The following is a 12,502-nucleotide window of genomic DNA, read 5'->3' as shown; positions in this document are numbered from 1 at the left end:
AGGCTACTTATATTTCAGAACCTGAAGATATTATAGATCTGAAAATTGGTATATGGGATCTACTTTAAAGGTAAAGAAACACGAATTTTTTCGCTTTTGGAAAATCCAAATATTGGGGAGTGAAAAGAAAGGGTGAATTTTTTAAAATGAGTGTGTCTACATCTTAAAACTTTAAAATTTACAGATGTAAATATTGGTGGTTATAATCTCTTCTAAAATAAAGGAACACGTATTTTTTTGTTTCCTGTAAATCCCAATAGGAGGGGTGTAAAAGGGTGAAAAATGGGTTGAATGCCTTTAATGAGGATACATATATCTCAGAAACGAAAGATATTACAGAACTGAAAATTTGTATATGGGATCTCCTTTAAAAATAAAGAAACACATATTTTTTAGTTTTTGGAAAATCCAATTAATGGCGGTTGAACAGGAGTGACAAATTGGGATGAATTTTTTGAAAGACTATATCTACAGAATATCTTGGAAACGTAAAATGTTACAGGCGTAAAAAGTGGGTGTTTGGAATCTCCTGTAAATGTAAATAAACATAGGTGATTTGTTTTTGGAAACTCCACTTAAGGGGAACTCAAAAGGGGTGACATTTTAAAATGAGAATTTTTACAGTATATCTAAAAAAAACTTAACATGTTACAGAAGTGAAAAATGGTATTTTTTATCTCTATTAAACATAAAGAAACGTGTATTTTTAGTTTTCGGAAATACCACTTGGGTGGAGGGCGGGGGGGGGGGTGTGTGTAAAAGTGACTGAAAATGGTGTTGAATTCTTTTAATTAGGCTGCTGATATCTCAAAAGTGAAGATGTTACAGACGTGAAATTTGATATTTGCAATCAGCTTTAAAAGTAAAGAAACACGCATTCTCGGAAAATCCAATGGGGGGGGGGGGGGAGCGGTGAAAGAATTGAAAAATTAATTGACTTAATTGTATGAGAATACATACATCTAATAAAAACTAAAGTTGTTACAGACGTGAAAATTCGTATTTGGATCTCTTTTAAAAACAAAAAACCAAAAAACAAAAAATGCTTTTTGGGAGGAGAAATCATCTTGGAGGGCACATAAATCAAAAACTGAAGAAGTTAGAGTCGTGATAATTGGTATTTAGAAGATCCTTTACTATTAAAGAAACAAGTATATTTTGCGGGAAAATTCACATAGGGGGGGAGGGTAGTGTGAAATGAAGTGAAAAAGTAAATTATTTTTATGGGGATACTTATATCTCAAAACTGAAGGTAATAGACGTGAACATTGGTGTTTGGAATCTCCTTTAAACATAAAGAAACAAGCCTTCTTTTAATTTTTTTTGGTGGGGGGGGGGAAGGGTGGCGGTAAATAAACTTAACGGCGGTAGGGTGTAGAAGGAGGTGAGACTAATTGATTTTACTGTTCTTAATGTACTTATAAGGATCCTCCATTGCTCAGGCGGCAGCATGCCGGCCTCTCACAGCTGGGTTCCGTGGTTCAAATTTCGGTCAGTCCATGTGACATTCGTGCTGGACAAAATGGAGGCGGGACAGGTTTTTCTCCAGATACTCCGGTTTTCCCTGTCATCAGCCATTCCAGCAACACATAATAATAATAATAATAATAATAATAATAATAATAATAATAATAATAATAATAATAATAATAATAATAATAATAATAATAATAATAATAATAATAATGTTCCGGACCGTCGTCAAATGTGCGGACCGCGCTGGAAACGGCTCCTGGATGGGTAATGACTAAGAATGCAGTCTGGCCGCGGGTTCGGTGCCGCCAAGGCACCCAATATGACACCACGCCGAATCTCCTGAAGGATTTTATCCATATTAAAAATGGTTATAGGAAAAGATGGCAAAGATTTACGGACCCAACTGACCGGGAGGAATACCTGAGCCTATCCCGGGAAGTACGAAATTGATTGCTGGAAAGGAAGATTGAAAAATGGGAGGAAACGTGCCGTAATTTAATAGAAAACGAGTCAGATCGGGAATTTTGGTGGATTCTCGCAGAAAATGAGTCAGATCGCAAATTTTGGCGGATTATATATCTAAAATAATAAGCATTCAATTATAAATGTCAGTATAATACCGTAGCGAAGGACGGGTATCTTGCTAGTATTCTATAAACTGAAATGATCAAAGATCATTTTTAGACTAGTGATCCAGTTTTCTTAGGATAAAAATAAAAACCTTGCCTTAATCATGAAGTGTCCATGCTCCAATAGTTTGTATTGTAGTAAATATTTTAAAAGCATTTTATAAATCTGAATATTACCTATGGTAACTAAAGGACTAGATTTGAATTTAGTTAAGAAAAACTCAAATGCTGTGCTACTGATAAGTTAACTGGAAAGAATGTTGTCAAAAATAAAAAATAAAAATGAAACAGTACTGTTATGAGAGAATTTACTTACAATTCTTTCCTCCTTCAAATGGATGGGGAATTCTTTCTTCACTATATCAGCATATTCCACAAGAACCTTAACGATGGTTTTTGCAAAACGTTTCATGTACCTTTTCCAGATTTCTGGATCAGGGCATTCTAGTTTTGAGACTACATCAAAGCACTGTGTAAGCTGTGTGAAGACATCTACTACAGAGTTGGAGAAAAGTGCATGCTCGCTGCTGCGTTGAAACTGCAAAAAAGAGAATTCATTTATCATAGTTACTCTTCATGGCATGTTGACATGTTTTTTTTTTTTTTTTGCTAGGGGCTTTACGTCGCACCGACACAGATAGGTCTTATGGCGACGATGGGATGGGAAAGGCCTAGGAGTTGGAAGGAAGCGGCCGTGGCCTTAATTAAGGTACAGCCCCAGCATTTGCCTGGTGTGAAAATGGGAAACCACGGAAAACCATTTTCAGGGCTGCCGATAGTGGGATTCGAACCTACTATCTCCCGGTTGCAAGCTCACAGCCGCGCGCCTCTACACGCACGGCCAACTCGCCCGGTGTTGACATGTTTAAGGGAACAAAAAGGTCCACTATAGTCCATTTATGAGGAGTTTCCATAATCACCTCCACAAATATCCAGTCCATTTTATGGCTAGAATACACCAGAACAACACTGTCAAAATATATTTTAAATTTTGTATCAAGATTGCAAAAAGAGGACTTTATAAACATAGTCACACTATAGTTATACTATAACAGTGACTATTTATTATTAGGATAGAAACAAACAGGACTTTTAAAATAGTCACACTAATTTTTTTTAATGAAAATTTCTCAACTTCATAACTACCATCATCATTTTATGCATTTATGTTTTTATACTTTTCTAGTAGCATTAAGATGTATTTTGTCAAGTTTACTAGACAGCTGAGGTTGGTCCAGTGAGAAATGAAACATGTACTGGTTGATAAAAATGCTTTTGAATGACTGAATTTATTATTTAATTATAGTGTAAAGTGTTCCAATTGTACTGAAAAGAGGACATAATACAAATTTTCTTGTAAGAGTTAGTATTTGTAATGTTTAACAGATTCTCAGAAAAAAAATATCTATTGAAAGCCATAACCACATGCATTTGCTGAACAATATGAGTGTTAAATTACTTTGAGAGAATGAATTAGTACAAATGTAGATGTAAAGATAGGAGGAAAGGTGAGATCAGATGGAAGACAAAACAATAATTAAGACAGCCAGATACAGTAAGAAATGAAAATGGCAGGTGGGGTACTGAAATCGTAATTCATTATAAAGAAGGTGTAGGGTGTAAGGGATGAATGGCTGAAAGATAAGTAAAATGATGTTGAAGATTGCATCGTTGAGAGAAAAGTAAATGCTACATATGAAGCCTAACCAAATATAATCAACTTTATGTTACAAATGCAAAGACTCAGCGATTTCTGATAAAAGGGACTATATAGTGGTATCCTTCCTGAGTAACTATTTGCTGCACATTTCTGAAACATTTAGTTATCACTCAGTATCTATTTTAAAAAAACTAATCATGATAGGTGGAAAATGGGAAATAAAAATTTAAACATACTGTGAGTTGGGTTTGATGTAATTGTTAAGGAATGTGAAAAACAGATATGTACCTTTAAAGGTGGTAAGGAATGGTAAAGACCCGCTATATCATAACAGAGACCGAGAAGGAGATGCAAGATGGAAAATGGTTATAAATGGTTTTGGATATAAGGAGAAACTGAAGGAACTTACTAGGAAATTGAATCTAGCAAAGAAGTCAGCTAAGGATAACATGATGGCAAGCATAATTGGAAGTCATACAAATGTTAGCAAAAAAAAGGAAGAGTATGTAGGCCTATAGGTACAGGTTCCAAGAAGGACATTCCAGAAATCATTAATGAACAAGAGGAGTGTATATGTGAGGATCTACAGAAGGCAAAAGTATTCAGTCAGTAGTATGTAGACATTGTTGGTTACAAGTATAATGTCCAGATAAAGGAGGTGACTAACACTAAAAAAATATTGAAATTTACCTATGGTACCATAACAAAGACATTTACAATAAGATACAAAAGTTGAAAACTAGAAAAGCAGCTGGAATTAATAAGGTTTGTGGGGATATACTAAAGATGTGGAGAGGTGTCCACTGAAAGAAGTTTGTAAAAAATAATCGAACATTTCAAAAGCAAAGAACATCCACCTTAAACATAAGCATATATATCTTTACTTTGATTATTTTAAATCAGTTCTGTGTAAATATTTCTGGGAGATATTACAAGTGATTTTACTGTGATTTTTGCAGCTCTATATCCCCTGAAATGCCACAAGAATGCTTTCCCTCAAATCCTTAAGTTAAAATTAATCCAAGCACTTCTATTCCCGATTTTAGACCACTGTGATATGGTACTAGTCAATCTAAAGGCTGAACAAGCTTTGCGACTTCAACAAGCACAAAACTCATGCATACGATATACCTTCCAACTGCAATGGACATTTGGCATGTTGCTTCTTCTTATAAATTCAAATCTGCCTGCTGAAAGCTTTTCCTGGGAACATATAACTAAGTTGTGTGAGTCATCATGTGTATGTTGTGTGAATGGTATGCAAGATCATGAAGTCTTATAATTTACATCTGTATCACGAAGTCTGGCAAGGCTCTTGTTCATCACGGACACATTAGCAGAGACCGGGGTGTGATGTAATGTAAGTTTGATTTCTATTACATGTGGAACTTGATTAATGTAATACTAATCATGAATGAATCAATGCTTAGATTACCCTAGCCTATTTTGAAGTAATTGATTTGTTTCCAGATATCAGCAATATGTTTGTAGTGATTTTTTCCTGTTTAGCAACCTACTCTGCAGCAAGTCCAGTTTGTTTACTTCTGAAACATTAATTTTCTGCAACAAATGTACACCTTGGTTCCATGGATCATGCATGGAGTTATGTAACAAAATCGAGAATCAAATTCTAGATGGCTCTGTCTTCCAAGTGTACTGCTCAAAGTTGCTCTCATCTTCCAGTTAATCTTCTCACAATTACTGTTAATATTCATGTTGTCTTTTTGTATACTTTGTCCTCATGGACAATCTCCAGTTGGGGAAAGTTGAAATAAATAAATAAAAGAAATACCAAACATATTCCATGCTCTTTTTGCAGTTTTTATGCTAAACTTTTCAAAGGGTCTTGTTGTAAAAACAGTACAGTGTAAGAGTTTTTCCTTGCAGAGAATGAAACACAGTTTACTGATAGATGTTTGTGCTGAGTAGTAACATATGTTATTGTAATTAGGATACGTCTGAGCGTAGTTTAAAATTATTGTAACCCCCTGTGGGTGGGGGACGCAGACAAAGAATACACCCACGGTATCCTCTACCTGTCGTAAGAGGTGACTAAAAGGGGCAACCAAGGAATGATCAAATTGGAACCATGAAACTATTTGTGATTTGTACCACCACGCGGGGAACACCATGGGTAGCCTTTACTTGCGCGTAGTACCACTATGTTGGGTACAAAATAGGTTTGCGATTAGTAGCAAACGTGGGCACGACGGCTTTTACAGTACCTGTGATTAGTAGCACTATACGAGTGACACCATGGGATAGGCTTGCCTATGATTAGTACCCCCTATATGAGGAACACCACGGGATAGTACAAGTCGCTGTGGTTAGTACACTTAGGTGATGAACACCGTAGGTTTGTGTTGCCTGTCAAGGAAGCTGCAATGTGCGAAACACATTAGGTGTGTAATACATGTGCGAATTTCATTACCTGTGAGTCGTACCATAATGTATGGAATACCGCGAGTCTACGCTACTCTTGATTAGTACCGCAACATGGGAAATACCATGGTTCTACTTTTCTAGTGATAAATACCATTATGAGGGCCTATGACCTGGATTTTGGACCCGTTTCGAGAACGAGCATATTCTAATTGATTCAGTATCGTGCTATAGAAGCAGTCCCTTGGTCCGTACTACGAATGTTTTGTGCCAGCTTCTGTGCATGTGAGGCACTGTGGGTCGGATCCACTGATCATTTTAACTTCATAGCAATCCATCCATTCATTCTTCGTCCTCACGCTTTGATTTCTGGTCAGTGGAGGATTTTGGACTTTTAATTTGTCATCTCATTTCATCTCATTCCGTACCACTAGGGGCCGATGACCTCGATGTTAGGCCCCTTTAAACATCAATCAATCAATCAATCAATCAATCAATCAATCAATCAATCAATCAATCAATCAATCAATCAATCAATCAATCAGTCAATCAAAATTATTGTAGTGTACTGTAAAGTAGTATATGAATAATATTTGAAATTAGTGTGCTTATTCTATTATTATAAATTTTTGTGTAGTATAGTAGAAGTATCCATAGAAATTCTCTTACTAGAATTCTGTAGTTGTAATTAGGATAGGCTTAACTGCAATTTAGAATTGTGTAATTCTTGTGTATTCCATTCGGTATTCAGTAATTAACGGCAGTTTTTATCCTGTTGTGGTGTTGTAGGATAAAAATAGAGTACGACTAAGTAGTATTGTAGTGTAGTAGTATATTAATTACCTTATTGTCGTGTGATCTTCGTGTACTATCCTAGACTATATTTCTTCCCTTTCATTTTTGTGCACATAATAAGTTATTTTATTTTTCCTTTTCTTTCCATTTTTCTATAAAGAATGACTAAGGAGTGCAAGTGTAGGAACTGTGGGTGTGGCGAGGCATTGAAGAGTATGAGGGAGGAGTTGGAGAGTTTGAGGGAAATAATTAGGATTCTCTCAGAAGACAGGAAGGAAGGTAGACCTCCCTCAAACAATGTACAGGATACAGTAGGTGTAAAAGAGGGATGGGAAGGAAAGGAAGGAATTGTAGAAGACAGGTGGTCTAATGTTCTAAGGGGAAGGAGATTGCAGGCTAAGGGCTCTATTTAGGATGAGAATTCAGGACAGGTGTCTGTGAGAAATCAGTATGAGTCACTGCAGGTAGAAAAGCAGAGGGAAGATGATGAACAGGGAACTTTTGCTGAGATGTGTGGATGTAGGAGGAAAGGAAAAGGTAGGAAGGGGAAATGTAGAATAGACAATAGGAAAAGACAGGTGGAACAGGCTTATGGGATGGATAAAAGTGAGGAGGAAGTAGCATCTGCAGCTGTCAGGAAAGATAGAGCTGACCAGGAGGGGAGAAAATCAAATGAGGTGGGTAGGGTTGAGGCTCTGGACATGGGGGATTCCATTGTTAGACATGTGGGGAAAGTGTGTGGAGGAAAGGGAACCAGGGTAGAGTATTATTCGGGAATTAGATTGAGGCAGATGTTGAGGAAAGTAGAAGGGAAGGAGGAGGGGAAGGAGAAGGTGGTAGGGATTCACATTGGTACCAACAACGTAAGGTAAGCTGGTATAAGTACCAACATACTGTAGTTGGGGATGTGTGGGATCTGGTAAATGCAGTATGGGTGAAGTTTAAGGAAGGGGAGATTGTTATCAGTGGGATATTGTGTAGGAGAGATACTGACTGGAGGGTGATTGGAGATTTAAATGAGGCTATGGAGTGGGTATGTGGGAAACTGGGAGTGAGATTACTAGATCCTAATAAGTGGGTAGGAGATAGGGATCTGCGCTCAGATGACCTTCACTTAAACCGTAGTGGTACCTATAAGTTAGGAAATTAGTTTGGAAAGGTAATAGGGAAACAGGGTGGTCTAGGGAGCGGTGATAAGGTTACAGGGATCTGGAAGTCAAGTAGGGATGGCATAAAAATGTTAGTGTTGAACTGTAGAAGTATTGTAAAGAAAGGAATAGAACTGAGTAGTTTAATAGATATTTACTTACCAGATATTGTAATAGGAGTTGAATCACAGCTGAGAAGTGATATAATGGATGCAGGAATTTTCTCATGGAACTGGAGTGTGTATTATAGAGATAGGATAGGAATGCTGGGAGGGGGAGTATTCATTCTGGTGAAAGAAGAATTTGTAAGCCACGAAAAAGTTAAAGATGACAAACATGAAAGGCTCATTTCTAAACATAATATGCAACTTGATGTCTTTGGAGTGTATAGACCGGGAAAGGGTAGCACTGACGCTGATTCCAAATTATTTGATAAGGTAATCCACTATGTGGGAAATGATATGGAAAGGAACGTGATAGTAGCGGGTGATCTCAATTTACCAAATATCATTTGGGAAGGTAATGCGAATGAGAGGAAGTATGACCAACAAATGGCAAATAAGTTAATATGGGAAGGAAAGCTGATTCAGAAAGTGATGGAACCAACTAGAGGGAAGAATATTCTGGATGTGGTGCTGGTAAAACCAGATAAGCTCTATAGAGAAACCAAAGTAATAGATGGTATTAGTGATCATGAAGCTATTTTTGTCATAGTTAAAAATAACCGTGATAGAAAGGAACGCCTTAAAGGTTGGACTATTAGGCAGTACCATATGGCTGATAAAGCAGGCATGAGGGAGTTTTTAAAAAGTAACTATGATCAGTGGAAAACAGTAAATAAAAATGTAAACAGACTCTGGGATGGGTTTAAAGCAATTGTTGAGGAATATGAAAATAGTTTGAACCTTTAAAGGTAGTAAGGAATGGTAAAGATCCACCTTATTATAACAAAGAAATAAAGAGAGTAACAAGGATGTGCAGACTGGAAAGAAATAGAGTTAAAAATGGCTGTGGAAGTAAGGAGAAATTGAAGGAACTTACTAAGAAATTGAATCTAGCAAAGAAGCCAGCTAAGGATAATATGATGGCAAGCATAATTGGCAGTCATACAAATTTTAGTGAAAAATGGAAGGGTACGGTTTGTATTAGTACTTTAAGACAGAAACAGTTTCCAAGAAGGACATTCCAGGAATTATTAATGAACAAGGGGAGTGTATTATGTGAGGATCTTCAAAAGGCAGAAGTATTCAGTCAGCAGTATGTAAAGATTCTTGGTTACAAGGATAATGTCCAGATAGAGGAGCTGACTAATACTAAAGAAGTATTAAAATTTATGTATGATAATAACATTTACAATAAGATTCAAAAGTTGAAAACAAGAAATTTGGCTGGATTTGATATGAGTTCTGGGGATATGCTAAAGACAATGGGTTGGGATATGGTACCATATCTGAAGTACGGTACTTATTTGATTATTGTTTGCATGAAGGAGCTATACCAAATGAATGGAGAGTTGCTATAGTAGCCCCTGTGTATAAAGGAAACAGTGATAGACATAAAGCTGAAAATTACAGGCCGGTAAGTTTGACATGCATTGTATGTAAGCTTTGGAAAGCATTCTTTCTGATTATATTAGACATGTTTGCAAAATTAATAATTGGTTTGATAGAAGTCAGTTCGGGTTTAGGAAAGGTTATTCCACTGAAGCTCAATTTGTAGGATTCCAGCAAGATATAACAGATATCTTGGATTCAGGAGGTCAAATGGACTATATCGCGATTGACCTGTCTAAAGCATTTGATAGGGTAGGTCATTGGAGACTACTGGCAGAATTGAGTGCAATTGGACTAGATAAATGAGTGACTGAATGGGTTGCTATTTTTGTAGAAAATAGATCTCAGAAAATTAGAGTAGGTGAGGCTTTATCTGACCCTGTAATAATTAAGAGGGGAATTCCTCAAGGCAGTGTTATTGGATCTTTATGTTTCCTTATGAATATAAAATAATGATATGAGTAAAGAAGTGGAATCAGAGACAAGGCTTTTTAGGATGATGTTATTCTGTATAGAGTAATAAACGAGTTACAAGATTGTGAGCAACAGCAAAATGACCTCGATAACGTTGTATGGTAATGGTAATGGCAATGGCGTGATGATAAACGGGGTTAAAACTCAGGTTGTGAGTTTCACAAATAGGAAATGTCCACTCAGTTTTAATTACTGCGTTGATGGGGTGAAAGTTCCTTTTGGGGATCACTGTAAGTACCTAGGTGTTAATATAAGAAAAGACCTTCATTGGGGTAATGACATAAATATGATTGTTAATAAAGGGTACAGATCTCTGCACATGGTTATGAGGGTGTTTAGGGGTTGTAGTAAGGATGTAAAGGAGAGGGCATATAAGTCGTCTCTGGTAAGACCCCAACTAGAGTATGGTTCCAGTGTATGGAACCATTCACTACGATTACTTGATTCACGAACTGGGAAGAAAGGCAGCTCGATTCATTCTAGGTGATTTCCGACAAAAGAGTAGCATTACAAAAATGTTGCCATGTTTGGGCTGGAAAGACTTGGGAGAAAGAAGACGAGCTGCTTGACTAACTGCATCAATGCTTTTCAAATCCATAAGAACATTATCAGGAGCAATAAACAAGAATTGTAACAATAAGTGGTATGTTCCGAGCTGTCAGCGGAGAGATGACGTGGAATGACATTAGTAGACGAATAAGATTGAGTGGTGTTTTTAAAAGTAGGAAAGATCACAATATGAAGATAAAGTTGGAATTCAAGAGGACAAATTGGGGCAAATATTCATTTATATGTAGGAGGAATTGGAATAACTTACCAAGGGAGATGTTCAATAAATTTCTAATTTTTTTGAAATGATTTAAGAAATGGTTAGAAAACAACAGATAGGGAATGTGCCACGTGGGCAACTGCCCTAAATGCAGAGATTGATTGATCAATTGATTGATTGATTGATTGATTGATTGATTGATTGATTGATTGATTGATTGATTGATTGATCAAAGTTCTTTGGAATGCTGGCAGGATCTAACACCTGTTACACACATTGCTCTTTGTGACCTAGTTTCTAAAATGAAGGAAAATCAACATGAATTCAAACTGCCCCAAATGTGGCTGAAAAGAATACAATTTTCTAAATTTAGTTGTATAGAAACCAAAGTAACAGATAGGGATATTTGGGGAGTAGTTAGAATTTCCTCATCAGAATGAATCTTTGGTAGGTAAAAAACTCCTCTGTCTTCATGTCCCTTGTCATTTCTCGATGCTCCTGACCTTGATGTACAGAAATTATCTCAGTGCAACTTCCCTAATGGTTCTGCTTTGGAAAATGACAGTTTTCATCCTCAACACCTAAAAAGAGCTATCTAACCTCTAAATCAGCTGGGGATGATGGGAGAAGACTTCTCCAATCTATCACAAAATTAGGCAATTTATGTTTATGAAGCCAAATTTTAAAGTATGCCCAAATGTTTGAGGGGCTCTTCAGAAAACTAATGGTGACATTTGGCCCATCACTACTTGGGAACACCTTCCGAAGGCAGGTTGCTAAATTGTCTTGCATGGTAGTAAAGAAGTCTGTTAGCCAGTATTTCTATTATCACCAACTTAGTTTGGCAGATTTACTTCCAAACAGCATCAGTGCTTTTCAAATTCATAAGAACATTATCAGGAGGAATAAAATAAATTGAGAGGACTTTTTAAGTCAGTATTAATGGTCATGCAGATTTTCTTGTTTAACCCCAGTTTGTGACAAAATAATATTAGAACTGAAATATAAATTAGAAGGGTATCTATAAGCCTGCTACATGACAGTCTATCTTGAACTGACAGTAAAATGGAGTTCCTATCTACATCATCAACATCATCATCATCATCATTGTTCCCCTTGTCCAATTTGATGTTGAGTTGAGGAACTCCATATTACTAGCAGTACAGGATAGAATTCCAGAACTTTATGCTTTTATGTAGCATTATAGATCCATCATTCATCATCAAAGACATCTCAAAAGTTTGCCACTCTCTTCCTTAGGTTGTGATCAATTTGTTCTCTCCGTCATTTCCTGGGTCAACCTCTAGGTCTTTTACCTCCAATCTCCTGTTCAAGCATCTACTTTGGGATCTTCATTCCTCCCATTCTTTTTATGTGTCCATACCACCTCAGTCTTGATTGTTTCTCTCCCTCTCTCTCTCTCTCTCCCACTCCACATACATCTGGTGTTCCTCATGTTACAATATTTTGTATTTGGTCCTGTCTTTTCTTGGCCAGCATACTTCTTAGGAATTTCATCTCACTTGTGTGGATTTTACTTTCCTCTGCATTAGGGCCTCTCTGTATATCACACTTTGTTATTTAGGAATTATAATTTCTTTATTAAACAAAAACAA

General features: G+C 36.7%; 1 protein-coding gene across 1 annotated transcript in view; it reads right to left on the bottom strand.

Annotated features, from left to right (window-relative positions):
- unc-13 overlaps positions 1 to 12,502 on the bottom strand; it is a 312,040-nt gene that overhangs the window by 114,167 nt on the left and 185,371 nt on the right. The window contains exon 20 of the mRNA XM_067138400.2: positions 2,422 to 2,643. Coding sequence (XP_066994501.2) covers positions 2,422 to 2,643 — 222 coding nt within the window. The remainder of the gene's footprint in view (positions 1 to 2,421; positions 2,644 to 12,502) is intronic.

The sequence above is a fragment of the Anabrus simplex genome, chromosome 1, assembly GCF_040414725.1.
Source record: "Anabrus simplex isolate iqAnaSimp1 chromosome 1, ASM4041472v1, whole genome shotgun sequence".
Lineage (NCBI taxonomy): Eukaryota > Metazoa > Arthropoda > Insecta > Orthoptera > Tettigoniidae > Anabrus > Anabrus simplex.
The sequence above is the reverse complement of the archived record's forward strand: the minus strand, read 5'-3'. Positions and strand labels throughout refer to the sequence as shown.